The 27966-nt window shown below is 38.8% G+C and overlaps 1 protein-coding gene across 3 annotated transcripts in view; it reads left to right on the forward strand.

The window, feature by feature from the left end:
* The window catches only part of PLCG2 (phospholipase C gamma 2), a 55297-nt gene that overhangs the window by 14173 nt on the left and 13158 nt on the right, over window positions 1-27966 (forward strand). For 2 of the 3 annotated variants that reach the window (XM_018914675.3, XM_018914676.3), the window contains exons 3-25: window positions 1558-1698; window positions 4280-4373; window positions 5528-5575; window positions 7949-8033; window positions 8788-8871; window positions 10224-10267; window positions 11388-11460; window positions 12337-12438; window positions 12591-12709; window positions 13508-13593; window positions 14494-14614; window positions 15676-15844; window positions 17660-17764; window positions 17997-18086; window positions 18630-18808; window positions 19204-19404; window positions 20670-20789; window positions 21822-22002; window positions 23219-23287; window positions 24411-24520; window positions 25316-25412; window positions 26334-26400; window positions 26647-26804. In XM_018914675.3, the coding sequence (XP_018770220.1) occupies window positions 1558-1698; window positions 4280-4373; window positions 5528-5575; window positions 7949-8033; window positions 8788-8871; window positions 10224-10267; window positions 11388-11460; window positions 12337-12438; window positions 12591-12709; window positions 13508-13593; window positions 14494-14614; window positions 15676-15844; window positions 17660-17764; window positions 17997-18086; window positions 18630-18808; window positions 19204-19404; window positions 20670-20789; window positions 21822-22002; window positions 23219-23287; window positions 24411-24520; window positions 25316-25412; window positions 26334-26400; window positions 26647-26804 (2543 nt within the window). Of the gene's footprint in view, window positions 1-1557; window positions 1699-4279; window positions 4374-5527; window positions 5576-7948; window positions 8034-8787; window positions 8872-10223; window positions 10268-11387; window positions 11461-12336; window positions 12439-12590; window positions 12710-13507; window positions 13594-14493; window positions 14615-15675; window positions 15845-17659; window positions 17765-17996; window positions 18087-18629; window positions 18809-19203; window positions 19405-20669; window positions 20790-21821; window positions 22003-23218; window positions 23288-24410; window positions 24521-25315; window positions 25413-26333; window positions 26401-26646; window positions 26805-27966 lie in introns of those variants that run through there. The other variant, XM_050978753.1, reaches the window with a different exon arrangement.

Raw genomic sequence — 27966 nt, forward strand, 5'->3', positions numbered from 1 at the left:
ATCAGCTTTTTTAGATGGTGACATTTAGGATGGTAATTTGGATACATCTTTAGGGATCCAAGTGAGACTCTGAATGGTAAGGGGATCAGAGTCATCATTAGGAGCTTTTGGTTCCTGATCATTTATAGGCACAGTGTGAATTATTTTGGAAACATATAAATTTAGGCATCTTCACCAATCAGATATGCAGATCTTAGGAGATGTTTTCGAACTGAGACATTAAAACCTCTACCTTGACTAATGATGCTTGGAAAAATTAATTTAAGAAAGATGCTTGTATCCTATGATTAGTTCAGGTTAACCTTTGAGGTCTCATTTTCACAGTGTAAGTTGTTTAATGACTGTGAGAAAGGAGGTAGAAGTTTGGCCTGGGATACTTTGCAGAGAATAAGAAGTTCCAAGATGAATTAATGTTTCATTATCAGGATTTTGTTGATGAACTTCCTTGCTTGTCTGTCATAGAAATGCAGCATTACACAGGTGGAAGCTTTGCTATTGTTCAGCTCACCCATGTCTGGCAGCAGAGCTGCTGTTTCATCATGTTTTTAAAGGTCTTCTGTTACTGAAGAGGTGCTCATTTAAAACAGGGGGTTTATATTGTGGTTTTTTTAAATGCATGGACAGAAACCCTCAGCTGTTTTCCTTGGATCTTGCTAGGTCTGATAAACACATTTCGAGAGCAGCCATGAAATGTTTTTCTTCACACTTTGTCCTGTAGCTCATAAGTCAAGACTGTCCAGAAGTGGAAAGAGCTGTTTATTTCTCTGGTCCACAGGCAGAGCAAAACCACTTCCTCAGTTTTCTAATAAGTATCTTATCTTGAGAGCACACATATTTCTATTTCAGTGCTGTCTCCCTCCTGTTCTGCAGGCCCTGTAGCAAGGGTTTGAAAAGGGAGCTGACTTGGGAGAGTGTGTGCTTGTGCAGGGTTCCCATTCTGCTGTGCTCTAGTGCACACCTGTGTTCTCTGGGAGAGCTGAAAGTGATACAACAGGTTATGTTAAACAACACAGATCTCTCTGGAGCTGGCCATCAGAAAACTCACAAACATTTTAATTATTAAGCTTGATTTTTTTCTTTTATATTACTACTTCAAATATTTTTCTTGAAAGTACCAGTGACTGTACTAGCTGACAAGGTTAGCTGGCTATGTGGATGGTTTAGGTGGGTAAGGTAGAATTGTATTTTTTCTTTTTTGTTTCTGAATAGTTTTCGTGGCAATTGGAAAATTACATGCTTAGAGTTAATGCCATTTGTGAAATCACATTTTCTGTGACCCAAAGGGCCATGTGTATGCACCTTGTCCATGGAAAATCAGTGATAGCAAAATAAAAAAAATATGACAGGTTATTCTTCTTCTGGTTCTTTTCTACTATTGTCTGTTACTATTTATTTGTGGATTTATGGATTAAAAGCTGATACAATTTGCATTTCTTGTCCAATACAGATCTGCATTTTTATATATATAGCTGTTTGTATGTGTGTGCATACTTTGAGTTATCCATCCTACCCTTTCAGGCCCTGCAGTTGTACTGACTGAATGTTGTTTCCTTTCAGTGGATCTGATGGAAATAAAAGAAATTCGCCCAGGAAAGAATTCAAAGGACTTTGAACGTTGCAAAGCAAGGCACAGAGAAGAACACTGCTTTACTGTTTTTTATGGAACCCAGTTTGTCCTCAACACCTTAAGTTTAGCAGGTACTTTTATCTTTTTTCTTTCTTCTTTAAGGTTATTGATTGAACAATAACCTTAAAACAAGTCAAACACATTGATGGAACAGGATTGCACAGAATACTGTGGTTTTAACTTCTGCAGTTCAGGAGTGCACCAGATGCTTAAAATCTGGAGCCAGACCTTTTACTCAGCCCTTCTGTCTGTGACCTGCTGCATTTGGAATGTTTCACTTCCCAGTGGCGCGTTGTGCGAGTGTCATTTCTCATTTTTCTAGCAAGGTGAAATAACTCCAGTAAGGTTTTCAGCACTGCAGAGCAGAGGTAACATTGCCCTCTTTAAGGACAGCTATTCACTGTGGCCAGAATATTGTCCTAACACTTTTAGTCTGGCCAGAATTATTTTGGATGTAATAGCCATAAAAGTTGCATCTGTATCACAGAAATTTTCCTGTTGCCTATGGGCAATTGCAGACTAATTTGGAAAAATGAAGTTTTAGTTTGGGCTATTTGTATGCCTGTCACCTGATAATATAAACCTCTTCTAAATAAGTACTAGGGGACCATAAATAGAATTGGAAAGTGAATAATTTAAAAGGAAGAGATCTGTATGAAACAAAGGGAATTTGTACCCTGTATCTATAGAGAGGGTTGGAATACTTTTTATTAAAGGCAAGATTATCCAGGGTCACAAACCCAAAGATTTTGAAATGAAAGAGATATAAGATTTTACAGTACAGGCTGAATACAATTTCTAACTAGTTAAATTTACAAAGAGATTTCTTTTCAACAAAGTTTGTAATGGGTTGTTGGTTTAGAACCATACAGACAATTTATTTGGAGTTGTAGTTCTCTCTGTCCTGAGCATGAACATGCTTACCCATTTGAATCTTTAACTTAATTGCAAAATATTCATGTGAGAAAAGGGAAATGCTTTGTAAGTGTTTAAATACTGACAGCTTTTATTTACTATTATAATAATAATAATAATTATTATTATTTTATTTTTTATTATGGGATTAATTTCTTATAGATTGCAGTATTAGAATACAAGTTTTTTGCAGTCAGATGCTTTTGAAATGAAAGACCAATCCTTTCTTAGAGGTTTTTAAATAAGTTTTACCATTGTTGACTGAAGCCTGTGAAAATTTTGAGTAAATGGTTGTGCTTACGTGCAGCTGTGCCAGGGACTTCAGCTTGATTTCCTCTGACAGCCCCTCCAGTCCCTCCCCCATGGCAGTTCTCAAACCAGGCCTCTGCCAATGCTTTGAAATCACTTGGTACCATGAGCTGTTGCTGTAATGCTGAACTGCAGAACAACATGATATAACTTTCAGCTCAGGGGGAAATCCTTTTCCTTGCTGAAGGGCTTTGTCGTGGTTCCTTAAAACAATATAAAAGAATTGTTCCTTGAAGGGAATGGTAGCTATCATAAGGGGCAGAATTGTCTTGGGAGAAGAATTGATTTGGCAGTGGTAGTGGGTGTTCTTTCCAAAACTGTAACGAATTGAAAAACATTTCAATGGGGAGCTGAGGCTGGGCTCCAGCTTCATCCTTGGGGGATAAAGCATTGTTTGAAAGTATGTTTAAATAAAATGTAATCTTCACCTTTTGAGAAACTTGTTTGCTTTGAAGGCTGATAAAAGATTTCAGCTCCTGAGTGAAAATAATTTTTCAGAGCTGGTTTAATTGAAGAATGCCTTCATGTAATTTCAGAGCTAACCTGCTAAATCAAATGGACTTGGTCCACCTGAGGCTGTAAAGATCTCATCTCATGCAAGGTTATTGTAGCTTAACTGGTATTTCCTAGGAAAGCTGTGCCCAGCAAGCAGTTCCTCATCTTCTCTTGGGCTGAAGAATTATCAAATGCAATCATGATAAATGATGAGGACTCTTCTGGTTTGGGAAATGGAAAGGCAAATTAAATTTTAAACAAAGCAGAGCCATGATATACTAATTTGCAGGGCAGGGAGGAAGATGTACCTGGCCTCTAGCTAGGCCACATAAGGAATTTTTGACCTTTTTTGACTTGTATTAAAATGTATATGCTCCACCAATTTTGTACATTGCTCCCTTTCTGTTTGCCTTGCTAAAATTTAGTCTGGGACAATCTGTTTTGAGAGGCGTGTCTAAGATAAATAGAAGGTGATGATGTCAAAAGCCAGTATATTGCAATTTTGTTGTAGGTTGCTGGGAATATAATGAACCAGCTTTATGTCATAGCAGCACTGAGTTCTTTTGCCTGTGTCCTTCAAGTTGCTCTGATCTGGGTCCTGGGCTTTTGCCACTTGGGAGACAGAAGATAAGGAAATGAATTTTGATTGTGTTACCACAGGAGCTCAGCAGTAGTTTTATAGTGTTTTTGCTGAAATACTGAAACTTTCCTACTCAGATAAAAGTCTTCTAAAAGCAGGTATTTTTTGTCAGAGCTTACCTATCCCCAAATTTATGCTGTTTTTATTAGCTTTATTAGTAGCATCATGAAACGGTGCAATGAGATTTATCAAAGAAGAAGGTTATCAGCAGCTAGGGTTTATCTAAACAAGTTATGTCTTGGTTTTGTGTTGGTTTTGTTTTAATGTTTACCATAGCATATTATTTTTTTCAGCTGACTCTAAAGATGATACTGATAAATGGTTGTGTGGCTTGAATATCTTGTATCAAGAGGTCATGAGTGCTCCCACACCTGCAATCACAGAGAGGTATGAGGGCATATTTTCACTTTGTGAGACTGGGAATTGAAAGGGGAAAATCTGAAGGAAATTTTTAAAGTGCAACAAGTGGTGCTTGCCAATTACACTAAGAACACTTTCCAGTTAGTGTAGGACACTGAAGCCTCATTTGGAAATTCTCAATATCTGTTTTGCTACTTAGGTGCTCTGGAGTCACCCTCTGCTTCATAGACTAATGTGAACTTGCAATTCACCTTGTTCTGTGCACTCAAAACAAAATCTCTTCATGAGGTCACAAGAGCAGCTGGTGTTTGTGTGTTGGCTTCTTGGAAAATTCAAAAGTCAGCCATACAAAGGTGAAACTGCACCTTTGTCCTTTAGAGGATGTTGTGTGTGAAACTGCTCGGGCTCAGACTGCCAGTTCTGTGGACAAGGTTTCAGTATTTCAGTATTTTCAGTATGTCTCCATACCCCATTGCTTTCCATCACTGCTGGCATTTTTGTTTGTGGCCAGTGCTGTTAGTGAGGATATGCTCTGCCCTCGCTTGCTCCCTGACCAAATTGTGCCTTTGACACTGGTGTTGTCAAAAAAGAGTAATTCCTGTTGAGGCTCTAGATCAGCTTAGAAGTACATTCCTTTTTTAGATGAAAATTGTATATGTATTTATTTACTCTTGGTGCAACTAAAAGTATTTTACTGTGCATCTAGAACTGACATGCAATGTAATGAGGATTTTCTTTAAAATTCCTTAAAATGCTCTCCCTTCACTCTAGTTTTTAATTTTTATGCTTCCAACAGATATTTGAGCCAACAGCTCAATCTGGCAGAAATCATTGACTTTATGGAGTTACTCCAGTTTAGATTAGCTGAAGTTTTGGCTCACTTTATCCTCTTACTTTTTTACAGCTTCTGGTTACTCATTCTTTTCTGTCCTGCCCGCCCTTCCCCTTCCTGTGTTGTTTATGTGACTTTGAAATACAGCAAAGTAGATATTTACAAGTGTGGTTAAAAATCTGGCTGGATCCTTGAATGCTGCACTGGTAATGTTTTTGCTTTGCTAAAAGAGATTAATCTTAAGACCTTTAAGTATTTCTATTGGGTTTTGTCTGTAGATTTTGAAATTTCATTGGCTGCATATTCTTTATAATTCTTAGATTTATTTTTTTTCTCCCTCTTCTACAAGCTGGCTGAGAAAGCAGATCTATTCTGTTGATCAAACTAGAAAAAATAGGTAAGAAGTTCTGTCTTTTCAGATTTTTGAGTGAATTTTTGTTGCAGATTCCAACATGGAATGAAAAGAAATAAAGAATTCATTGTCCAAAATGTGGAGCATAAGATCCCTGAAAATGGCATTTGCCCTTGCTTTAGCAATTTGAGTTTTGCCTTTTGCTAAATACAATGTGTTCATAGCATTCCCTCAGGTTTATGTACATGGTATAATGATTGACAACTAAGTATTTTAAATTTTAGCCTAGAATTACTTTGCCAGAATGAGCAAGATGTTATTTTAGAGATTGAGCTTGGCTGGCAACTGCCTGGCCATGGGCTTGTCTCTGCCTTGTATTTGAATAGACCAAAGCCAAAGATTCACCTCTGACCTGGTGCTTCTCATGTGAAAGAAGTCCCAGGGGTTCTAGCTCCCAGTGTGATGTGTGGCTTCATGTGTTTGGGTTTCAGTAGTTCCTTTCAGGTCCATGTGTGATGTGGCTTTGTAGCTTTTACACACAAAGGAGACTTTTTTTAAAAAGAATTTAGCTGCACACCTCTCCTTAGAGTTGCCAGAAATTGTGACCCTGAGAATCATGCTAACTTTTCCTCCCTTCTGTGTTATCATTTCACCATGATTTTTCTCTTTGTCTGGAACATGCATTTTATTATTAAGTACAAATCAGTGTAGAAAACTTATGCTTTTCCTGTTGTGTACACCTTTTCCCAAAAGCAGACTGCAGTGAGGTGTTTCACTGTGTGGCTGAGGCTGTGGTATTGCAGGAAATCACACCTTTGTGCAGACAGCCTGTGGCACTGTGCAGGCTCAGCTGAGATCCCATTTCAGAGCTGTGTTTCCCCAGCTGGCCACAGTCCCATCCTGTACTGGACATTGTTTTGTACCCCCTGATGCATTTTCAGAACTAACCCTGCAATGGGGGTGTGGTGTTGGGGTTCACAAAGCAAAAGCAAATGTTAGGATGGAGCAGCTGTGGCTGACAGTAGGTGTCTGCTGAAGAGGTTTCATTTGTTGCTTTAGGACTGTTTTATTGCTACAAGGCAGCTTGGTTGGGACCAAGGAGACCTTCACTGTGGAGAGGGCAGTTTTTCCTTCTCTTCCTAGATGATCCATGCTTTTAGAAAAATTCAGGATAGGAGTTTGGACTGAGGTCTGTTGTGTTCAGAGTTGTTTTTAGGGAGGTGAATTGTAAAGGTTAAGCTACCAGGCAAGTCCTGTTCCACAGGTTGAATTTTTTTCCAGTGGTAATGAAGTCCCAGCTCTTTTGTCTGGCCAGAGGAAATTGCTTGTGCTTGGTGTTTAGTGTGCAAATGCAGTGCTCTTTCTTGCTCCTAATAGTGTTTTTTTCCAGAGGTCTGGCGACTCGGCGGAAAGCCAGGAATTTCCTGAGTTCTAATCTGGCTTGGGCATGGACTTTGGCTTAGTTCCTTCTTGCTTTGCCTCTTTCCCTCTTGCACAATGGAGATGAGAATATCTCCCAGGGTAGCTGCTGGCATGGATAATGTAGAATGGAAGTGTTACTTTCATCTACGTGCTGATTGGTTTTGTTGCTTTCAGGTAACTCTGTTCTGACCTTGTGTTTGCAGAGGTTTGATGGCGTCTGAGTTGTCCTGTAGGTCAAGGCAGAGTCCCTCAGTCTTGTTTTGTTGGGTGCTGTTGGTATTGCTTTAATATTTTGTGGGCTTCAGCAATAGGACCCACAGGTCTTGTACCTGTGCTCCCTTGACTTGTTGCCTTGCTGTTATCTAGAAAACTTTGGTTTTTGAAGTGTTGCCAGGATATCATTGGGCATTCTGAAACTCTGAAAAGAATCAGCTGGTCTGTGTAAATGGAATTGGAAGAGAAGACTTGGTGGGGAGCGGAGAATGAGATCATGTTCAGATGTTGCAGAAGGGAAGAGTCTTGCTGCTGCAAGTCAGCATTACCAGACTGAATAACAGCCTAAGAAAAAATGGTATTGAGAACTGGGCCTTTTTATTTTCTGTTTGTGCTCATCTCTTCAGTACAGCCTTTGCATGATGTCTTCTGTGTCTGTAGTCCAGTTTCAGTGGAAGAAAGGCGCAGTTCATCTGACCATGTAAAAACATCTACTTTTGAGCTGATTATCTAGATCTGGTTATTGCTGAGAGATAATACATATCTATGCAACATGGTTATTGTAATTCCAAATTATTTGAAATGCCTGTTTCTCCATGTCCAGCTTGCTTCCATGTAGGTGTTAAGTTTATGTAAGTTTACAGGTATGTGAGATGAACCCCACACAAAATGTTTCAATAGGCATATTTTTGTGTTGATAGAAAATATATGAGTAGCTGACTAGACACAATACATCTATGGTGATTTTGCTATCCTTTTTTTTCTCTTTTTTTTCCCCCCCAGTATCAGTCTTAGAGAGCTGAAAACCGTCCTTCCCCAAGTAAACTTCAAAGTGAGCAGCATGAAGTACTTGAAGGATAAATTTGCGGTAATTACCTGATTACTCAAATGTGTTTGGTATTATCTGATAAGTGTTGATGTTTCTTTTTAGGACACTTCCTTTTTTTTGATTTACATCATGTATAGTTAAATAAATGATACTGATTAATGTGTCAGCTTGGCTTTGCCTATATCTGAGGGTATAAGAAAATACAGACATAAATGTTCCTTCTTTTCACTGTGTGGGTGACCAAAGCCAACATTGGGTTTTGAGCTCCAGTACTGAGCAAGTACATACAAAAGTATTTTATCTTTCTTTTTCCTCTATATAAATTTAATCTTAATTTTTTTTCAATATGATCAAATAATAACTTCTTCTCTCCAGCTAATGCCAATATTAATAACTTTTGAAGGTCATTCCATTCCTACAGGAACCTTGAATACCCCCACCCTTTCCTGCTTTCCAGCTCTCCACCCTTAAAGCAGACATTCTTGCTTCTGCTGGCCCAGCTAACAATGACTAAATTGATGCTCTACTTCTCTCTTGGTCATGGAAGTGGAGTGAGGGTGCAAAATGCAAGGCCAAAGATGGGGGCTAGGAGCACTATGTCATAAACCAACATCTGTTTTCTTGTTTGTATTCTTAAAAGCAGAAATAAATTTAAAAATCCAAGTGGTTAAAAATAAATAAAGTTGGAGTAGAACAGTATGTGAGAGAGAATACCAAATGGAGTAAGAGTTACTTGTTCACTGCAAGGGCAGTTCAAGGAGTTCTAAATTCAGTGTCTTACTTTGTGTTGTAGGAAATAGGTGCTCACAAGGAAGAGCTTACTTTTGAACAGTTTCATTTGTTCTACAAGAAAATCATGTTTGAACAACAGAAATTGGTAAGCTTTTCATAAATTGTCTTCATACTGTTCAACTGCTGCATCAGAGTAGTCAGAGCTGGTTCTTTTTGTTTGTTACTGATTTTATTTTTTCCTCATTCTTGTACCAGAAAAAGAGTGAATGCTGTCCTTGCTGTGTAGATAACAGTCACTGTCAGCACTTGGCCTAAGGAGATGAACTTGTTTATCTCCTTAGGCATCATGTTGCTTCTTGTGTATTTGTAGTAGAGATAGGCACAGACATTAGTGGGTTTTTTTGGAGGAGTTCTTTGTGTGAGTTTGTTCAGGATGCTGAATGTCTTTTCATTAGGTTTGGCTGGTATTTTTTACTGGTAGAAGCAATTCCATATTACCAGCAGCAAGTCCATTACAGGACATGCATGAGACAGTCCTTGGGAGGCATAAATGCTGTGGAATTACATTTTAGCTAATTTAAGTGGGCAACTGCCTGACTGTTTCCTTGTATTTGCTGTACAGATTCATGAATCTGGTGGAGACAGCATAGTTTTAGTGACTCTGAAAGTTAGGAACCCTTTAAAACTGTGTGAAAACACATAATTTGAAATTACTTGCATGAATATCGTTCTTCACTATGTGTTTATTGTGTATTCAACTTTAATTTTGCAGATGCTAAAGTAGAAGCTTAGATAGTCAAAGTCAATGCTGATTTTCTGGCAATACAGCTTGTGCTGTTTAAAAGTGATGCTAAAATCATGGTGAAGTGATAAAAAACCTAGATTAACTGGCAGGATTTTAGTTTTGGCCATGAAAGTCCTGTTAATTAGCCAGAGCAGAACGCTGAAGAGTAAAACACACAGCAAGGAGCCTCTCTGACTTCTTTAAGCTCCTGTTATTGCCCTGTGTGAATCACTGCAAAGAAATTTCTCAATTTGCTTACAAGTGCTTTGGGTCACTTGATAAGTTTCCTGCAATCTCTAACGATGCTGTGCCAAGCTAAAAACAATTTAGTTTTTATATTCACTTGAATAAATGTGATGGATGATACTTAATTCCGGTTTTTCTGGGATGTCAAACAGTAAAAGCTCCCCAGAAATTTGACTGCTTGTATAAGGTGCTTTATCAAAGCAAGTGTTTTGTCTGAGGATTGTGTTCACATTGAAAGGCCTGAAGTGCAGCTGCCAGCCTTGGCAGTATGTTTTTTCTTATGCATTTAATTAAAAATGTGTCTTGCCAACTTGTGTGCAACTTCTCTAGAGCAGACAGGCATTTAGTTCCCCTTTCCAAACCAATGGACATTCTTAGATGGACTTAGATAGAAAATTGGATATTATTTTATTATTTATGTTTTTTTCCTTTTTTATGTTTCTTTTTTGTTTGTTGTTTGTTTTAAGATTCTTGATGAATTCAAAAAGGATTCCTCTGTTTTCATTCTTGGGTGAGACTCTTCATTTGTATTCTTTTTCTGCATTTTCATGTGGTTGTAGTGTTGCAGGTTTGTTTTTATATGACCTCATTTTATAAAAAAAAATATTTTTTGTTCTAATTTTTTAGTAAGTGAAAATAAATCATGACTATTTTTGCATTCAGAAAGGTGAACTTGCATTGGAAGTAAGTCCTGGGGATTGCTTTTTGCTTTCTGACTATAAAAATGGTGTGGACTGAAGTTGCCTGTCCTCTGATTTTATAAAGAGCTGAACAGAGCTATAAAAGGACAATTTGATGCAGAAATTTTTGCTTCAGTCTGGAGAGTGGTGTGGTACACAGGCTTTGCCTAGACCAGAGCTGAATGCTGATAGTAATGGTTTCTGCATCTTCCACTTGATGGACTTGAAAGTTTAAGTAAGATGTGTACAGCCTGGAGAAAGTGCCAGGCATTGCTAACCCACTGATTGTGGATTAAACTGGTTTATCTTAGTTTTGAATATGACACTAACAGATTAAGGAAGTAATTGTAAAATTTGCTCTGAGTATACTGAGTATTTCCTTAGCTCTGGGTCATGTAATAATTAAACTGTGGGGCTGCTTAAAAGAGCAGATTTGTAAGCACCTTCCTGGTACCAGATGCTGCTGTGGTTGTGACTTACAGAAGGCACATCAGTGATATCACTTTCCCTTGGTGCCACTGCACCTTGCCCCCCCTTTTCAAAGATTTTGGTCTATCACAGTAGTTAATCTAAATATTACAAAGAAGGAATTACTTGTGATGTATGGCTCTGTGATAATTTAAAAGAAGCTTTTCTATATCCCTCAACTAATCTTACCAAAACCCTGGTCAAGTTAATGCAGCTCATTTGCTACAAAGCAATGACTACAGATTTGGTGATTTTCCCAATGAATCCCTTTCAAAAGTACATCAGGAATCCAGGAGGCTCAAAATACAGTAATTGGATAATACAAGCCTACTCTAAATCCCATTGAAATTATAAAAAGTCTCTTGCTGGTGGCAGCACCTTTATACTGAAAATCCAAGATACAAACCCATGTCATCTTCTGCTGTAACATCTGATTAACCTCTCTTATTTCTTTAGCTTCACTTTCCCTTTCTTTTTTTAAAGAAATACTGACCGTCCAGATGCTTCAGCAGTTCACCTCCATGACTTCCAGAGATTCCTGCTACATGAGCAGCAGGTGGGAAGGTCACAGAAATACTGAACTCTTTTTCTTGGGGTTGTATCACAGAATTGTGTGCTCATTAAAAAGAAATGTGGAGAGTCATAGAATATGATTGATGCCACTGTAATACTGGGCCTTGGAAAGATTTTTCCTTTGTTGCCACTGAAGTCCACAAGTACTATTATTTTTCATTTTATATAAAGCTTCTGAAGGTCACCAGAGGACAAGAGGGAGGACAAAGTAAAGAAGATTTTAACAAGCCTCTACTTAGTCATGTAGATAAACAGACAAGATGACAAATAAATGCTGTGTGCATTCAGAGATGAATGCCTGGTCTGCTCAGTGCTGTCACCAGAGGGGCACTGGGGTAATGCCTTGGCCATGGCCCCATTTTTGCAGCTCTCCCATTGCTGCCTGCCTGCATTGCAGTCAGAGGTAATTTCCTATTGAATGGAGCCAGTTAGATGTCCCGTGCCAACAAGCAGATAAGGATGAAGGTGGGGATTGGAAATTTGTCTTCATGAATTTCTATAATGTTATTTAGCACAGACTCCATGTGAAAAAATGGTGCAGTATTTGCTAGGCACTGCTGAGCTCCAGGTTTGCAAATGTGATTGAAAAGTGAGACTTACACTTCCTGTGTAAGCTTGCTACTTTCTTTTTCTCCCAATTTCACTGTTTTCAAAGGATGTTTTCTAAGGCACTTAGAAATGAGAGAGATTATAGTTAAGGCATGTCCAAGGAGGCCAGCTTTTTTTCCCTGTCAATGCACATATGTCCTTACATAGTGTCTCTCTCTCTGTAGATCACTCTGTTCCTTGTTTGATTTTTGTATTGAATAACACCACTTATAAAGTTTCTTTTTTTTCCCTGCATTGCAATTATCTGAAGGAATCTTGGGCACAGGATCTCAGTAAAGTCCGAGAACGAATGACAAAGTTTATTGATGACACTATGAGAGAAACTGCTGAACCTTTCCTCTTTGTTGATGAGGTGAGATAATGGTGCTTTGTAGTAGTTCTTATAGACTTCTTTCACAGAATGTTCACTGGGTGCAGGACCTGTAGTCCCCTCTTGCTGCATTGCTGGGTTTCTTTTATTCTCATAGGGTAAAAATGTTTAAATTCAGTCTCTTTGTATTGTAGTTCCTCGCTTACCTATTTGCAAAAGAAAACAGTATTTGGGATGAGAAATATGATTCAATAGATGTGCAGGACATGAATAATCCTTTGTCCCACTACTGGATTTCCTCCTCTCATAACACGTAAGTTACCATAAGTCCCATTGTCTCTCCCAGTTCAAACAAATGTAGGAATGTGAGACAGACAGTAAATTATGCCAGAAATGTGCTGTGTGGATGTGTGAAACATTCCTACAGTGTGGTCTAAATGTGACAAATGGAGTTTCTGTGACTCTTTTTTCCCCTTCTCATAAGATCTTAAAGGTTTTGAGATAGAACTCGGCTGCCAGAAAACCCAAGTCCTGGTAAAAAATAGAAAGTATTTTATTGGTAATATAAAGTAAAAAATATGAAGTATTGAGTTGAAACTGTTTTGAAAGCCTTTCTGCTTTCAAAAATTTAAAAGAAGCTTTACAGTGCTTATCTGGCACTGTAGTGGAAAACAAGGTGTAAAGAGAGGGAGGAGAGATGAACAAATAAAATAATGCAGGGAATGCAATAAAGTGGATATGGATACAGGTGTATTTTGAAGGGTGATATTACTCTAAATATCTCCCACATGCTCATGCATGAGCATAATGAGGTTTAGGTTTCAAAGCTCATGATTTGTTCTCTAGAAGGATGTCAGGTTGGTTGCTATTTAGATTGAGTCTTTTACCTGCTGTAATTAGGTCCATTCAAAAGCCTGATAGCATCAGGTTGAGCAAAGTCTGGTTCTTCCGTCAGAATTTAAAAAACCAAAACAAACCAACAAGAAAATGACAACAAAAAAAAATCAACATACATTGTCCATAACAGGAGGCAAAATGTCACTCAGTGAGTGAGTTAAAACTGGTTGAAATTGGCTGCCTCTCTTTTTTAACATTTCCTTTTGCTCCTTAGATACCTGACAGGAGACCAGCTTCGCAGTGAATCCTCCACAGAAGCTTACATCAGGTGCCTCAGGATGGGATGTCGATGTATTGAGTGTGAGTAAAGAGCTTGTGGAGTGGTTTGTAACATTTGCTCTGTGCAAGTAGTTTCCCCTGTTTACCAAGAAAGAAAAAAGAACTGAAATCAAGAACTGTTTGCTTTCTGAATTTGAAGTTAGTCATATAAAAATCACTGATTCCTAAATTGTTTTTCTTATGTCTCACCAATGCCTCATTCACTTCCTCTGATTCTTGTTCCCAGGCAGTTTTGAGAGAGTCTTCCTAAATCTCCTCTCACTTTACACCAAAAATTCAATCCTGAATACATATGAAAGCTTGGGAGTTAAGCTGGAGTATAGCATAGATAGTTTATTTACCTTCATTGTAATACAGACGAGCCTAAGGCACAGAGATTTTTGTGATGTTGTGCCTTTTGCCATCCTGTTTAACTTGCTTGTAAATCAGTTAATGTCTTTGTTCTCTAGCAATTGTGTATGTGTCTGCAGCTCTGTACTTGTGTTCCTTATTGAGAATTTTCACTTCAATTTCATGTTGTTTATTTGACTAATGCAAAATGTATCTCAAATTAGAGTTTCAGGGTTGAAATAAACAAAAGACAGAAGCTCTCAGCTTGTCGCTTGTTGGAGTGTATTTATCCCTGGAAAATTACTGTAAACTAGTAGATTGACACCATAGTTGCCTGAATCTCTTATTTCCAGATTCCCACACAATAATGCTTTGGGAACATTTTGTAATGTATTTTATTTTTCTTGCTCTTACTTAAGTAAACTCAGTTTCATCTCTAAGAGAATAAATTCATCTGATGGAATGTTTTATTAGAATATTGAGGTCTGTGAATCAGTTATAGAACACTGAAGTTTTGGATGTATTCTTCTTACCAGAGTCATTTAAGGAGCTACCTGGTCTTTTACTTTTCCCACTGCTTTTGTTTCCTAGTGGATTGCTGGGATGGTCCTGATGGGAAACCCATCATTTACCATGGGTGGACACGGACAACAAAGATCAAATTCGATGACGTAGTGCAGGCAATCAAAGACCATGCCTTTGTTACATCTGAGTAAGCTTTATTTTCCTTCAGCCTGTTTCCATATGCTTAGACCTTTCTGAACTGAATTTCTCTGTAATTTAGAGCAGAAAGTAATCAGAGAAGAATGGATTCCAGTGGCCTTTACTATTGCCACATTGGAGTGTTTAATAGGTGCTTTTTAGAGGAAAAGTCCCAGTGCATAACCATTTGTTGCTAAGGAAGATAGTGAATGCCCTAAAGTGGTTTCCAGCTCCTCTTTTGAGTCTTCTTTTATTAAGTTGCAAGTGAAACTTCAAATGCTTAATAGTATGTCTTAAATCTTACAAAAAATTAACAAAATGGTACAATTGACAAATAATAGTCTGTCACGTGGTGTTTCTGTTGTAGGGAGGGTCTTAGCTGAGAAGACACACAACTCATAGCATGTCTCCTGAACTGGTAACATCAGTTCAGAGCTGCATCTCTGCCCTTCTTTAACTTGTGCTGAGATGTCCTTAACATGAAAAATATTACCCAATAATTGGGGAAGAAATCAAGCTGTCAGTGTCCTGTTTTTCCATGTTGCCACTTGGACTCAGAGAGGCAATATTTTCCCATGTGGCTCAGTGTCTGCACAGGAGCTTTGTGTTAGTGGCATGCATTACATGGGATGCATTATGGTTTCAGACTCTTCTCAGAATACATGTGAAGGAAAACAGAATTATGATTTTGAGGAGAGGAGAAACATATTTTCACATGATAATGCTTTAGTAGTGAAACTGTGCCCAAAGAGCTCGGAGGGAATCTTTGTCTTGCAGATATTCAAATCTTGGCTGGATAAAGTCCTGAAGAACCTGATCTAATCTAGGAATTGGGCCTTCTCAGAGAAGGGGTTTGAATTAGATGGGCCTTCACAGGTTGCTCCTGACCTTGGCAACTCTGTGATTGCAGATCTGTTATTATTTGTTGTGTCTATATCTTCCTTTTGTCTTCTTGTTTCCTTTAAATATTTTTCTCTCGTCTGGGGGCAGAGGGAGGGTGTTGTCATCTTTGCCTTGCCAGCTGTAGCAATAAGAAATGATCTTCATTAACCTTGGTTTTGTCCACCAAAGATACCCAGTGATTCTGTCAATTGAAGAGCACTGCAGTGTGGAGCAGCAGCGACACATGGCCAAAGTGTTCAAGGAGGTGTTTGGGGATCAGCTTTTGATGAAGCCTGTTGAAGCCAGTGCAGATCAGCTCCCATCACCAACCCAGCTGAAAGAAAAAATCATCATCAAGGTAGGCTTGCTCTGTGTGCTGGGAGATAAAATAGGAAAACAGGAGCAGGAGCCTGACTTCACAGATTAGTTTCAAGAAACTCCTTGCTTGAAGTGTTTACTGGTTACATTTGCCAGTAATGTACAGTGTTCTGTAAAGCTCTGTATTAAAGTGCTTCCTCTTGGTTTCCTTTGCAGTAAGTGTTGGCAGTTCAAGTGCCAGATCAAACGTCAGCTCTTTTCTAAAGGTCTTCCACCTCCTGAAATGTCACTGCTAAATTTCAGCGAGGGTTCACTGCTGCAGATGTTCATCACAGACGTTTTACACCATGTGGCCTGCTTAAAAATGATAGAAGTATGTTCTTGAATAGGAAGATAGATCAGTATTACTATTTTTTTTTTCAAAGACTGCCCTTTATTCAAGTGAAACCCAAAGCTCTTGCGGCTGCACACTGAAGTTGTAAGGATTTCACAAATTGATGAGTGTTTAAGTCAGTGTGATTTAAATATGCAGTTTAGTGAGCCACTTGTGAAACACAGAGGCACTGCTCTGACAAGGCTCCCTGTTAGTGCTGGACCTTGTGGGCAGTGCAGGTGTTTTATGAGCTCTGTTGTGCAACAACAACACAACCAAAAGATTTCTCAGACTGAAACTGTGGTAGAACTTTTCACACAGCAAAATCTGGTGAAGAATCTCAGGGCTGCTTGCGATCTCTGTAGTAAAATAATAATTACTTTTGTCTGTGCTTCTGTTTTTGTGCTCTTGTAACAGTATTGCATCCTATGTGTTAGACATCTGAATGGAAGAAATAAGGGTAGGTGGGTATAAGAATATGCTCTTGAATGTAAGATTGGAAAAACCCCACTATAAGGTGGAAAGCTTCTGTGCTTAAGTTTTTGGAGATTTTTTTGTTCTCTCCACACTGTCTGTTGTTTCCATGCAGAGCAGAGAGGGGACTTGCAATGGGCACATGATTAATAATAATGTGACAGATCTGATTTAAAGGGAATTACAAACTATAATGGGTGTGCACAAGAGAACATCCATATCACTCTGTGCTGTCTAAAAGAGCAGTGACGAGTCTTTAAATAGATCAGCACCTGCCAGTGAGCCGATTGTGTTGTTTGGCTTTTGTTTGGAAAATGTTGTCAGTAAACAGTCAGAGGCAACACCTACTTCACTGGCCTGTGAGATTTTTCAGATAGGCCTGTCAAAATGAAATCAGCCAAGAGTAGGCTGTGCAGAACTGAACGTGGTTGAGGTCTGATAGGAGGTGATTAATCCCATCATTAACTGCAGTTAGGTAATTGATGTTGCCTGTGACCCCTTGAGACACTTTTGTGAACACTCTGAAGGAAGTAGAACTTGACCCCTTTTTTCATAAGGGATTTCCCCTGTACTCATTTTTCTCATAAAAGGGTGAATTCCTCATTCATTTTAATTCCTTATCTTTTCCTTTTGTTTTGAGTTTTGTTCCTTATGTGCTACTTTCTGCAGAAGGATTCCTGTTTATCCTTATTTCTTGGTATGTGTCACTTCATGTTTTCTGTTCTCCAAAGAATGGGGAGATTGTATCAAACTACTTGTTTCCTCACTGTTTCAATGATAACTCTGCTAATTTTTTTAACTTTTATTAATGGGATCTAAATTTTAAAGAACCAAATTCCAGCCCTGTTATTCCTTGTGGAGCAGCTGCTGTTATGATAATGACAGAAGGTGGCTTTGCAATAGAGGGAGATACTTCCAGGAACTCTGAATGTGCTGAAAGACTGTGACTGGTTTTATGTGTGATTATCTCTGAGTGTGTGAATGTTTATTTTTTTTCTGGTTTTTAAGCACAAAAAACTAGGGCCAAAGGGAGACATTGATGTGAATTTGGAAGAAAAGAAAGAAGAAAAGAAGCAACAAGGAGAACTTTACATGTGGGACACAATAGAGCAGGTATTATTTCTATGACATCTGCTGCAGGTTGTTAATCAGTTCTGTAATACCGAAAATTTACATGAATTTCCTTAATATTTCTGCAAGTAATATTTTCAGTTGAACAGGTATGGATGATGGGAAAAAATTCAGAAATTCTTTTTTTTATTGTTGCACCCTGTTTTGAGATTGTGGTTGAGAGTGTTTAGTGAGTTTCTCTTTCTTAATGGTTTTAATATCTCCCACCTTTCAGAAGTGGACTCGTCACTACTGCGCTATTGCTGATGAGAAGCTTTCATTCAGTGATGATATAGAACAGAGTGCTGATGAAGATTCATCCAAGGTGATGGCTGTGTTTTATTGTTTAAGCATGTTCTTTTTATTATTTCAGATTATTTCAATGTCTGCAGATGTGTATTTTTTTATCCTGATGAAGTTTTAGAGAGTCTGTATTAGATAAGAAGTGTGGGGATAAAAAAACTATAAAAGGGTCTTTGCCAAGGTCAACTCCAGTTAACCTTATTTTTAATAAAATAACTTTTTCCCTTGGTTAGTGGAGGACTTGCAAAGAGGAGTACAAGGACAATGAAATTTAACTTCAGTACTTCTGTGCTAATGCTGATGTGTGCACTAAGTCTTTTAAGTATTACTGCTCTTCTCAAACTAAGCAGAATGGACTAATGTGTATTGTGTCATTAACGGGTTATTTGGCTGCTGTGGATGGTAATGCAGGCTAATCATAAAGATGATTGGCTGGAGAGCTCAGGCCTAGGAAGAACTGAAATCCTGAAATAGTAGATGGGTATATATAGCCAATAACAAGCACTTAGTTTCAAAGTCATAAAAATAGAAATGCGCTATAAAAAAATCTTATTTTCTGGTCTAGGAGGTGAAACGAACTGAACTGCACTTAAAAGAGAAATGGTTCCATGGGAAAATGAAAGGGGGGAGAACAACTGCTGAGAAACTGCTCCAGGAATATTGTGCTGAAATGGGTGGCAAGGATGGGACATTCCTGGTTAGGGAAAGTGAAGCTTTCCCTGATGACTACACCTTATCGTTCTGGTATGGTCACTGTCATACAATTTTAAATGGGGGATTTGTTTGTCTGGGTTTGGTGTTTTCTTTTTGGTGTTTTCTTCTTTCTTCTGGTTGGAACATTATAAGGAATAGTGTCAGATGGATTTCTGAGCCAGAGAGCTATCACACCAAATTTTGCAGAATAAGTTTATGCCAGATTTTAAACTACTGTCAGTTGAAAATTACTGGTTTTGGTCCTGTAACCTCCCTTGTCAGAATGTTTGTTGTTTATTACTTTGGCTGTTTTATGAGGTTACACAGATTTCTTGCCTCTTCACAAGTTCCCCAAGTAGTTGATCAGGAATGGGTGGGGAAATGCTTTGAAAAAAGAAAATCTGTCACAAACCCTGATTTCCCTTATGCCCCCTCTACTCCTTCAGGAGGTCAGGCAGAGTCCAGCACTGCCGGATCCGTTCCACCAGCGATGGGGACACTGTGAAATACTACCTGACAGACAACCTCACCTTTGACAGCATCTATGATCTCATCCAACACTACAAGGAGGCCCACCTGCGATGTGCTGAGTTTGAGCTGCGCCTCACCGATGCTGTGCCCAACCCCAGCCCTCACGAGACCAAAGAGTGCGTATAGAATCCAAGCACTGCTCTCGTGTCAGTGTCCTTGCCTTGCTTTAGGTGGGATTTTTGCATAGAAGATTCCCTGGATTCAGGAGCACATTTCAGTGTTGCTTGTCTGTGGAAGTTTGAGGAATAGGCTTCCTGAAAGATGCTGAGGGAGAACGATGACTTTGTGAGAACATGGTACAACAAAGAGTGGGGACTGGAAAGCAAATTTCCTAGCAGCAACTGGAAGACAGTGAGAACTGTAATGCCGTGGAAATGTGCCAATCCTTCCTTTGTCTGTGCAGTGTTTTACAACACCCAGTGGGTTGGGTTGGATGTTTAGTAGTTGGCTGTGGTTTGGCAGCTAAGTGGTCATGGCCTGTGCCATCTGGAGCTCTGTTCCTGGGGCAGTGAGCCCAAGCAGCTACATTTGCTAACCCCACCCTCCACCTCACCCTGTCAGAGCTGGTTAGGCTGACTTCACCCTGTGTGATAGGAACTAAGCATGGTGTTTATTTCCAGCTGGTAATTGTCTGCATAGATCCTGGGCAGAGCTTGCTCTTGTTTTTGTGCAGAACATTGTTATCGCTGCCCTTTGTTTTGTTTTCTTTGCAGTGGGCAAAAGTAAATCTTTACATATAAAATGCTAATCAGTGACTTTAAAATTCTTTTTTTTTTTGCCCCCCTGGGATCTGGGAGTCACTGACCACCCATAGATGACTTTAGAGGCCAGTGACATGGGAAGGAGAATTTAAGGGTTAGACTTTCTTGCCTTTCTGCATAAGCTGGAGATACACTGCCACTCTAAGTGGCCACAGCTTCACTGAAGGCACATTGGATCCAAGACAGGTCCATCCCTATGGTGAAAGATAAAATCGAGCTCTGAATAAAAATACAATTCCCTGGTGTCTTTCTTTTGTCTGTCTTTAAGCTTTATCTTAAATTACTCTGTCAAAATGGAACAAATACTGAAAACCAAATGGCAGACTAAAAGCAGGATGCAGTGCCTTTGTTTCAGGAACAAATGCAGATTTATGTTTTATGATTTCAGACAGACAAGGTGTTCTGATATATTCTTGATGCTTTCATGCAAAATAAACTGCTGTCTTACAATGTTTTATAATAAACTGCTGTCATAGGTGCCAAGGTGGGGAGAATCTAATGCATAATTTTTCTTAGAATGTTTGAAACTCTGTTGTTAATAACTCTGTCTGTTATTTTCTAAAAATGACATTTGACAAGCCTTGTATTGCTTTGCCCATTCTGTTTTTTCACTGCTGCAGTTGGTACTATAACAACTTGAGTCGGGGTGAGGCAGAAGACATGCTCATGCGAATTCCTCGCGATGGAGCCTTTCTCATTAGAAAGAGAGATGAACCTGATTCTTTTGCCATGACTTTCAGGTAAGAAAAGACAGATAGGACTACCTTGCCTAGCAGCCCAACAATATTCTGGTTTTTCTTTTTAAAAAAATAATGGTTCTTTTTAGAGTCATGCTTTTTTTGCTTTCAGACTTTGAATAATTAACATGGTTGATTTGTGCAACAGGTACAGAGTGTATGCAAGAGTTAATTTGTGACTGGCCTGAACCTTTGTGCTTTTATAAAGATTGTTTGTATAAATCCCATTCTTCCCATAGAGAGCTATGGGTGACCCTTCTTTCATTCCCTGACACTCCTTGCTAAAGAGTGTTATTTTGAAGTTTCCTTCAAAACTGCAGTGCAGGTGCTGGTTCATCAATGATTCTATGTCCTTATCCCCTAGAAATCCTGACCTGTCATAAAACTGAAATGTCAAAGTGAAATTGTTGGCTTCTCTTGCCAGAGAAAATAGTTTTGAACAGTTTTGTGGTTCTTGTAAAAGCATTAATGAAATATATAGAACTGTGATGTTCTGCATCATGCCTTCAGATCAAACTGTGTTTCTCTGAAAATGTATAGTTTAGCAAAAGATGAAGTTTCTTACTTACATACCTTATTGTGTATTGAAGTTGTCCAAAATTCCCCAGTCTCCTGTATACTTCAGGGTGAAGTTTCTGCTGTTACCAAGGTGGACATTGAAGTAACTGGAGCTGCAGCATCTCAATAAAACCATTTCATACCAGGAAAAACAAGGAGTACCAAAACTTCAGCAGCTTGAAGAGGGTGTAGGGGTCTTTTCGGATGGGATGGTGGTCAATGGATGGTTTTACTGCATTTATCAGTGCAAACACAAACCTTGTGTTCAAGCACAAGAGATATTTATTTTTCTTTAAAAACTGATTTTCATAACTATCAAAATAATTATAATAACCAAAATAATTGAATAAAAGAGGCTTTGTTAGAGAAGTCATTTCACTTGATGCAGGTGCACAAAGCAGCTGTGGTGCAGTTCAGAGCCCTGGTGCTCTCCCTGTGAGCACTGACACCTTTCCCAGCTGTGCCCTTGTTCCACAGGGCAGAGGGGAAGGTGAAGCACTTCCGAATCCAGCAGGAGGGGCGGCACTTTGTGCTGGGCACCTCGGCCTACTTTGAGAGCTTGGTGGAGCTGGTGACCTACTACGAGAAGCACCCGCTGTACAGGAAGATGAAACTGCGCTACCCCGTGACAGAGGAGCTGCTGGAGCGCTACAGCATGGTGCTGGGATGGACTGGGCAGGACTGGGATGGGCTGGGATGGGCTCTGGTTCTGGTACAGGATCTCTGGGAGAGGTGAAGCAGGTCATTTCTATGAAATTGAGATTGCTATACTGACTTTTCTCACAAAGGTGTGAAGAACAGCTTCATCTTTGATTACAAGCCAACTCTTGCCTTCCCCATGATTTGATTAGAGAAGTCTCACTGTGTACTGGGGGTCGTTGCACTACTAAAATGGGTTTTTGATAATAGCCTTGCCTACAGTTGGCCCTGTCTTCTATTGCTGAAGTGGGCATTGATCTTAAAATGTTCATGCAGATGCCCATTGCTAAGTGTTTCAGAAAAAATGAAATATTCTGCTGTGCCTCTCACTCTGGACATTTCAGGGACGGTGTCCCACTGCCTTCTGTGGTAAAAGGTACCTCTGAAAGCTCACTGTGAGATAAGCATGAGGAAATCTCCCCAGGAGACTTGTCTCTAGCCATTGACTAAACAAGGAGCCTGGATAATTAACTGAGGATAAAGGGCTATTTTCTGGATGGATGTGTTTCATTTTGAGGGAGCTTTGCTTTGGAAAGCCTGAGGTGCTGTCTTCACTTTTCAAGTACATGTCTTTTTGAAGCTGTAGGAAACTACATCTGGCAGATCTGTGGAAATCAAAACCTGGGGATTTTGTTTTTTTTCTGAGGAGACTAAAAGAGACTAAAAAGATTTTAGACCTCAGGATTTTTTATAATGTTGCCTATAGCAAAGGTTCTGTATCTTAGGACTGGGTTCAGATGAAATCACAAGGAGAGGATAAAATGAAAAAAATGACTCTGTATATTGTTGTAGAGTTATCTAATAATGAAACCAATACTGGTACTGAAGTACTGTAACACAGAAAGTTACAGAAGTGCAGGTATTTCTTTCCTGGTTGCACATAGAAGAGTACTCACAATCAAAAAACCTTTTGACTGATTAAGAGATTCCTTTATGAGGTATTGCTGTTTCACTGTTCATTAAACTGAGCCATAGACAGATTAAATAACCCACTCATCTTCAGTTATGTTCAACTGTAGAAGTGAGCAAAACAGAGGTGATTGGCTTCCCTCCTCTTCTGTTGGCCTGTGTGCTGTCAAAAAGGGGATTTCAGAAAGAAAGGTTCAATGAACATGAAGTACTTTTATAACTTCTCGATTCCTGAAACTTGATTGTTTTTAATTCCTTGTTTTTAGGAAAAAGATATTAATTCCCTCTATGAAGTCAAGATGTATGTGGAGCCCAGTGAAATCACCCCCACAGTGGTATGCTTTAAGAGTGATATTCACACTTACTGTAGACTTCTGAAAATTAGACTTGCTGGTTTCCTGTTGGCAGAAATTAAAAGAATTGAGAGCACCAGGCTGCTTGGTTTAGGGGGGATTGGAGAGGAGAAATTTAAAGGGTGTGACTTATTTCTAGCTTCTTATTAAAATTTGCACCTACATATTTTCTTGTGTGCAAATCCTGTAGTGATTCACTCAGACTGGGAATTTGGGCACTTTCTGCTCTTGGGTCTGTGGAGGTGATTTGGTTTGTGGGCCTCCAAATTAAATACCTGTGAGAGGGTTCAATTTGAGAAGGCCAAATCTTCATGGAAAGAAAGTACAACATCAACATTTCTGTGTTTGTGGGTGTCTGTGCACTCTTGTTCCATTAGCAAAGATCTTCTGCATGCACAAATAAGTGCAGAGTTTATTCATGTGCTTTCTATAAAAAATTGGTGCTTTTGGTCTATAAATGAGTTACTAGAATTTTTATCCTTTATATACTGTTTTAAAAACAGGTGTCCCAACAAGCATTACTTATCTGTAATTCTTCCTAGTGCCTGCCTACTTGTAAATTCTCATGAAAATCACCTGCTTGTAAATTTTGTGACTAATTTTTTTTAGTCTTTTTTGCCAGTGAATTTGCATTGCTGCTGAAGCATTTCAGTAGGGGTAAATTTAAGATGAAGGTTTAGCTCATCCTGCTGAAACTTTGTCTTCCTAAAGGAAGTGTAACCAGCAGGATTGCTGATGGGGTTTTGAAGTGGAGGTTTTGTAGGCACCTAAGCCTGAAAACTCCAACGTGTTATAAAAATAGAGGATTTATATTTCTCTTTGGCTTTTTAAAAATTTTTGGTTTTTTGTTTTCTACATTTATTATGTTGCAGCACCCAAGAAAGATTTTTTTTTCTTTTTTTTCCGAGCTGATACTTGAAGAAAAGTAGCATCGCTTACTTCCACCAATAGATGTCACTCAGGAACTTCAGTATTTTGGTTTCTAAGCTTCATAACAACAAAGAAAAAATCCAATCTGCCCTATTGTTTTTGTTTTAAGATTGCATTATTGATTATTTTATGACCTGTCCCCTCAGATGACCCCTTTGCTCTGTTTCTCTTAAAGCCTCAGAGAACAGTGAAGGCCTTGTATGACTACAGAGCCAAAAGGAGTGATGAACTGAGCTTCTCTCGAGGAGCTTTAATTCATAATGTCACAAAGGAAACTGGAGGCTGGTAAGGACAGAGATTCCTCCTGGGAGGACTTTTGGTGGCTTACTAGGTGGAGGAAAAAATGAGCTTTGAGTAATAGTTTTTAAAAACTGCCTGTTTGATTGCTGTTTATTAACTGTGCCCTTATAAATCTTTATGCCAGTGTATTAACAAAAAAAAACCAAACCCAAACACAAAATCCCCTCATCTTCAATTCTCCTTTCATTTCTTTTTAATTTTTCTATCCCACAGCAATAACCTCAGCCTGCAGAACCTCCATAGTCTGGTACATCCCCTATTTTTTCCATAATGCATCCATCCTTCCTGAACATTTGTGTGTTCTGGGAAGTCATTGCAATCATTGCTCTTCTTCTGTCCTTGCTCTGCTAAGCATTTCTCAGGAATCAAACCCACCTTTTTTAGTGCTCTGTACAGACTCCTTTCATAACAGCTTTTCTTTTTTAGCTGGCTTGTAAATTGCTTGGAAAGCTTGGGAATCTAATGTTTCCCTGTAGTTTCTACAGGGTAATCAACCACATAATAGTATTTTTAGTACTGGAGGGGGAAAAAGCCTCTTAAGTCATTAATTGCAGTTTACAGTAACTGTAATCCCTCTGAAATCATCTGTTACTACAGTTAATGATTGCTTTGTTAGGGCTCTTAGCTACTTCATCATTTATATTTTTGGTGGTAGGCAGCTAGACAGTCTAGTATGGGGGTATTAATGACCAATTTCTTGGGGATTATTGCTTCATTAATGGCCTTTTGAAGCACTTTAACTTTTTTTTTCATTCTCTCTACTTGTCTGTTTAAATTCAGGTGGAAGGGGGATTATGGAGAAAAAGTCCAACATTATTTTCCATCTAATTATGTTGAAGATCTGTCATCTGATAACTCTGCTGTGCTTGAAAATCAGGTGAGGGTTATGGTTTGCTGCATTTCCTTGGCTACCTACTGAAGTGGAAGTCAGATTTATACACTCACAATTCCATGTGCTGTGTTTGCATTTATCCCTCTATTCTGCTCCCTCATTCTTCATTGTTCTCTGCTGCTGAATATTTTTGTCAGGACATCCCTTGCTGAAAGCTATTTAAGGAGATAGAATATCTTGAGTTGGAAGAGACTCCCACATATCTATGATTTTATGAGAGCTGAATTGGTGAGGCCTTAGGGGATTCTGGTGGTTTCCTGCTAATAAAAATCATGAACAGTTTAATTTTTTCATAGGTTGGCTAAACAATAAGATTTAAAGGCTGAAACGTAACTAGTTTTCCTTTATAATCACTGTCTTAATATTTACAAGTAAGAAAATTATATGTCCAAACACACCTTGAGTAATTTTACTCTCCGTTATCAAGTTTTTATGCATAATCCAATCCTGTTTGTCAAAAGAATCTCGAAAATCTGGTCCCCTGTCTTGGACAAAGAGCTCTTGAACAAAAGGAAACAGAACTGAACAGTAATAAGTTTTGACATCTTTGAATTTCAAAAATAAAACATTGAATTCTTATCTTCTTCTGAAGCACTTCCAACGATTTTCCGGAAGTCTTTTGGAGAAAAACCACAAGTGTTAAATTTTCTTCCCCCTGGTTATTGTAACCTTAAGCAGAGTTGAAAAAGGAGCAGTTATGTCAGGACAGAAGCTACTACAAAGTAGTCTTGTTTTGTCTTCTCTCTTGTGTGTTTTTTAGATATGAAAACAAGCTTTCAGACATTACAGTGAGCATGCTGTCAGTAAAGCTGAGATTAGACTTAATGGTGCACATTTATTATTTGTTAATGTCCTGTGTGAGTTCACCCAAGAGATTTAGGGTCGGATTTAACTCATGTTTTTCAGATCATTGAGGACAACCCGCTGGGCTCTCTGTGTCGTGGCATCCTGGTGCTCAATACATACAACGTTGGTGTGTATTTTCTGATCCTTATATATGGACTCCTGACCTTTCTCTATTGAGTAGACTCTTTTATCTTAAGCAGGAGAGATTTTAAAAAACCAAACCCCTCAAACACCTACTTGTATTAATATAGCCAGCAGAATTAATATGTTGAAACTTGATAATACTAAATGCTGCAATAAATCAACCATGACAACTTAGAAAAAGAGCTGTTGGATTTCAGTATAAATTTCTTGCTATGGTATTACCTAACAGTGAAAATGCCACAAGGAAAACACAAAAAGCCTTTTGTCTTCATTCTGGAACCTAAGAATCCAGAAGATCCATGTGTTGAGTTTGCAACTGATAAAGTAGAAGAACTCTTTGAATGGTACCAAAGTATCCGGGAGATCACCTGGAAAACAGCAGAAGAGGTATTGCTGCAAAATTTACCTGTTGTTTTAATAATGTACTGCTATAAATTTACAATAGCTTTTGTCTTTAGCTGCCCTATATTGCTAAATGCTGCTCTCACATGGTCCTTCACCCTCTTGTATATTGCTGTTGTCTGCTCATTTTATTGATGCTGTGCATCTTGTTCCATAACCTCTCTGGGGAATAGTATATGAATTAGCATTTGATGTAAATTGATGTTAACAGGAGTTTTTCAGCAGAGTCTGCATTGCACTCTGCCCCTCAGTGAAGTGTGCTTGCTAGGCCAGAGTGGATAACACTACAATTTTCCATCTGGTCACGCTGGTTCATCCCAGTGTTGAGCAGAAGCTCTAATATCAGACTGTTCTTTTCAGAGCTGTGAATCCACCAGTGAGGGTGTGTGAAATCTGTGCTGCCATTCCCTAAACTCTTCTTGTCTTCTTTGCTAACTCTGTTTTCCAGTGAATGCACTGGCACTGATAGAGGATTGCTTGGCTAATACTTTATTTGTAACTAATTACCACATTCTGAATTTCCCAGTTCTTCAATAGTAGTATTTCCAAATACTTGCCTAGAGAGTTAGCTTCTATGTCCTTTTACTGCCACTTAAAGATGTTCTCTAGGGCTTGCTGTTCCTGTTCTGATGTACTAATTTACCTCCTTGTAATCTTCTCTAGTATTTAAGAAGTCTCTGTCTTGACCAAAAAGTCCTTACTTTGCCTGTGCTTAAGGATACTCTTTTTTTGTTGCTTTTATTCATCTTTTATTAAGTAGGTGAAATGGTTGATAGAAAATATGTTTCAGTGTTTCAGGCTCGTGGTGTTTATCTGTCATATGGAGTGGAAGTGCTCTGAGGGTTGTCCTGATCCTATTTATAGCAGACAAGTTGATATCTCAAGCAGAGGACTGTAAATACAGCAAGGGGAGAAGCAACAGGAGCTGTTGACCTATTGTTGGGGGAGGAGAGATGCAGTTCTTGTGCCAGGCTTTCATTTAGAAGTAAAAATGAGAAAAAGAGAAACATGACCTAAAAGAAGTGCCTCCAAATGGAATGTTTTTTATGCTACAACAATGGCTCTTCAGGAGCCTGGCAGCTTTTTCTCTCTCGTACAGTTGGAGAAGTATTAAACAGTCTGTGTTCAAAGATGCTTTAAAACTCAT

This window comes from Serinus canaria, chromosome 11, assembly GCF_022539315.1.
Source record: "Serinus canaria isolate serCan28SL12 chromosome 11, serCan2020, whole genome shotgun sequence".
NCBI classification, from domain to species: domain Eukaryota; kingdom Metazoa; phylum Chordata; class Aves; order Passeriformes; family Fringillidae; genus Serinus; species Serinus canaria.